Source organism: Benincasa hispida, chromosome 1, assembly GCF_009727055.1.
Source record: "Benincasa hispida cultivar B227 chromosome 1, ASM972705v1, whole genome shotgun sequence".
In the NCBI taxonomy this organism is placed as follows: Eukaryota; Viridiplantae; Streptophyta; class Magnoliopsida; order Cucurbitales; family Cucurbitaceae; genus Benincasa; species Benincasa hispida.
Genome location: NC_052349.1, coordinates 38,132,532 through 38,134,124, shown reverse-complemented (window position 1 = coordinate 38,134,124; position 1,593 = coordinate 38,132,532). Strand labels below are relative to the sequence as shown.

At 41.7% G+C, this 1,593-nt stretch overlaps 1 protein-coding gene across 1 annotated transcript; it reads right to left on the bottom strand.

Moving 5' to 3' along the window:
- Position 1: 1 nt before the first annotated feature.
- On the bottom strand, positions 2-928 carry LOC120077227 (agamous-like MADS-box protein AGL82; the record flags this gene model as incomplete). The annotated part of the gene is made up of 1 exon (XM_039031131.1): positions 2-928. A coding segment is annotated over exon 1 (708 nt), but the record flags the coding sequence as incomplete, so codon positions are not given.
- Positions 929-1,593: the final 665 nt, after the last annotated feature.

Here is a 1,593-nt window from a genome sequence, read left to right as displayed (position 1 = left end):
GATTTGCATAATGAGCCATGTAGTTGTCTTCTTCCTCTTCCCCCAACAGCATTTGAAGATACCTAATATTATCGATCTCATCCAAGGCCATCACATCTTCTTCAGTATGGTTAGCCCCAGTCGCAAACAAGTCATCAACAGACGGAATCAATACTTGAGGAATGGAATCCTCTCCCATTTGAACTGAATTTTCCGAACACAACTCCCCAAACAGATTTTCGTGATCGGCTAATTCCATGAAATCGATCATTCCATTGGCGGCTTCAATTTTCGCATCCAGTCCTTCCATGAATTCTCTCAATTCGTGTTCCGACAAACGATCAAGCCACTCATCCCACTTAGGGCACATGAATTTCTCACGGAGCTTACACGTCTCTGATTCGATTTTCCTCTTCCGATCCGAGAAATAGTCAGTCAAACCGAAACACTTGCATTTCTGGAAATTACAGGAGCGGGTGGTTTTGTAGGCTCGAATCATAGCTTCAAGGTGAGTGCGATCGGAAGGCCAAGTGTGAAATTCAAGGTCAGATTGGGAAGGATCTTCAGTGGGCAAAGAAGCAGGGCCATGGACGAGAACGCACGTTTGAACGTCGCAAAGGGTGGAGAGCTCGTAAGCCTTCTTCATCAAACTGTTCTTCCTCTTCTTGAACGTCGAGATTCGAGATTTCCGATTCGGAATCAGATTCAAGCTCAATTTTCCTCTTCCCATTGCACAGATTTCTGGAATCGGAACAAAAATTTCCAACGGAAAAAAGTAGAACAGTGAGAGAGATGAACGAATGAATATGAGGAATTTACTTGGCGCCTAAGGAGTAAGAACAGACTGAACAGTGATACATCGATTCCCGCCTTTTAACCCAATCGATCCCTCCAATTTGACCATCCAACGGTTCACAAAATATTTGCTCCGATATTTTCGCACTTCTTTAATTTGACCTTCTATTCCATCCGTTCCCACCTTTAAAACCCAATCGGATCCTTCCTATCTTCTTCAACGGCTCAATTTCCCGCCTGTAATCGCCTTCTACCATTTAATTTTTCCGCCGGTAATTACCGGTCATTTTCTTCAACAGTTCAATTTCCCATCGGTAATCACCGATCATCTTCTTCAACGGTTCAATTTTCCGCTGGTAATCGCCAGTCATCTTCTTCTACCATTTAATTTTCCCGCGGGTAATTATTGGCCATTTTCGTCAACGGTGCAACCCTTGACCTCTGGAAAATTAAAGAAGGAACCCCTCGGCCTAAAGGAAATTAAAGAATCGTTTAATAATTATACACGATCGAACACAATCGTTTAGTAAATTACAATGCGATCGTTTAGTAATTATACACGATCTCACACAATCATTCAATAAAATTACTATGCGATCGTTTAGTAATTCTTTATTAACGTAACTATAGGTGCAAACATCCGAAAAGAACAAGTGAACGATGAATAACTTCTTTGTTAGACGATAGGAATCAAACAAGATTAATCGGTCACTTATGAGATGCTAAACGATCGTTTACAATCTCTCCACGATCGTTCAGTATGACTAAACGATCGCTTACTAAATCCTCTGCGATCGGCCACAAATTCCTACACGATCG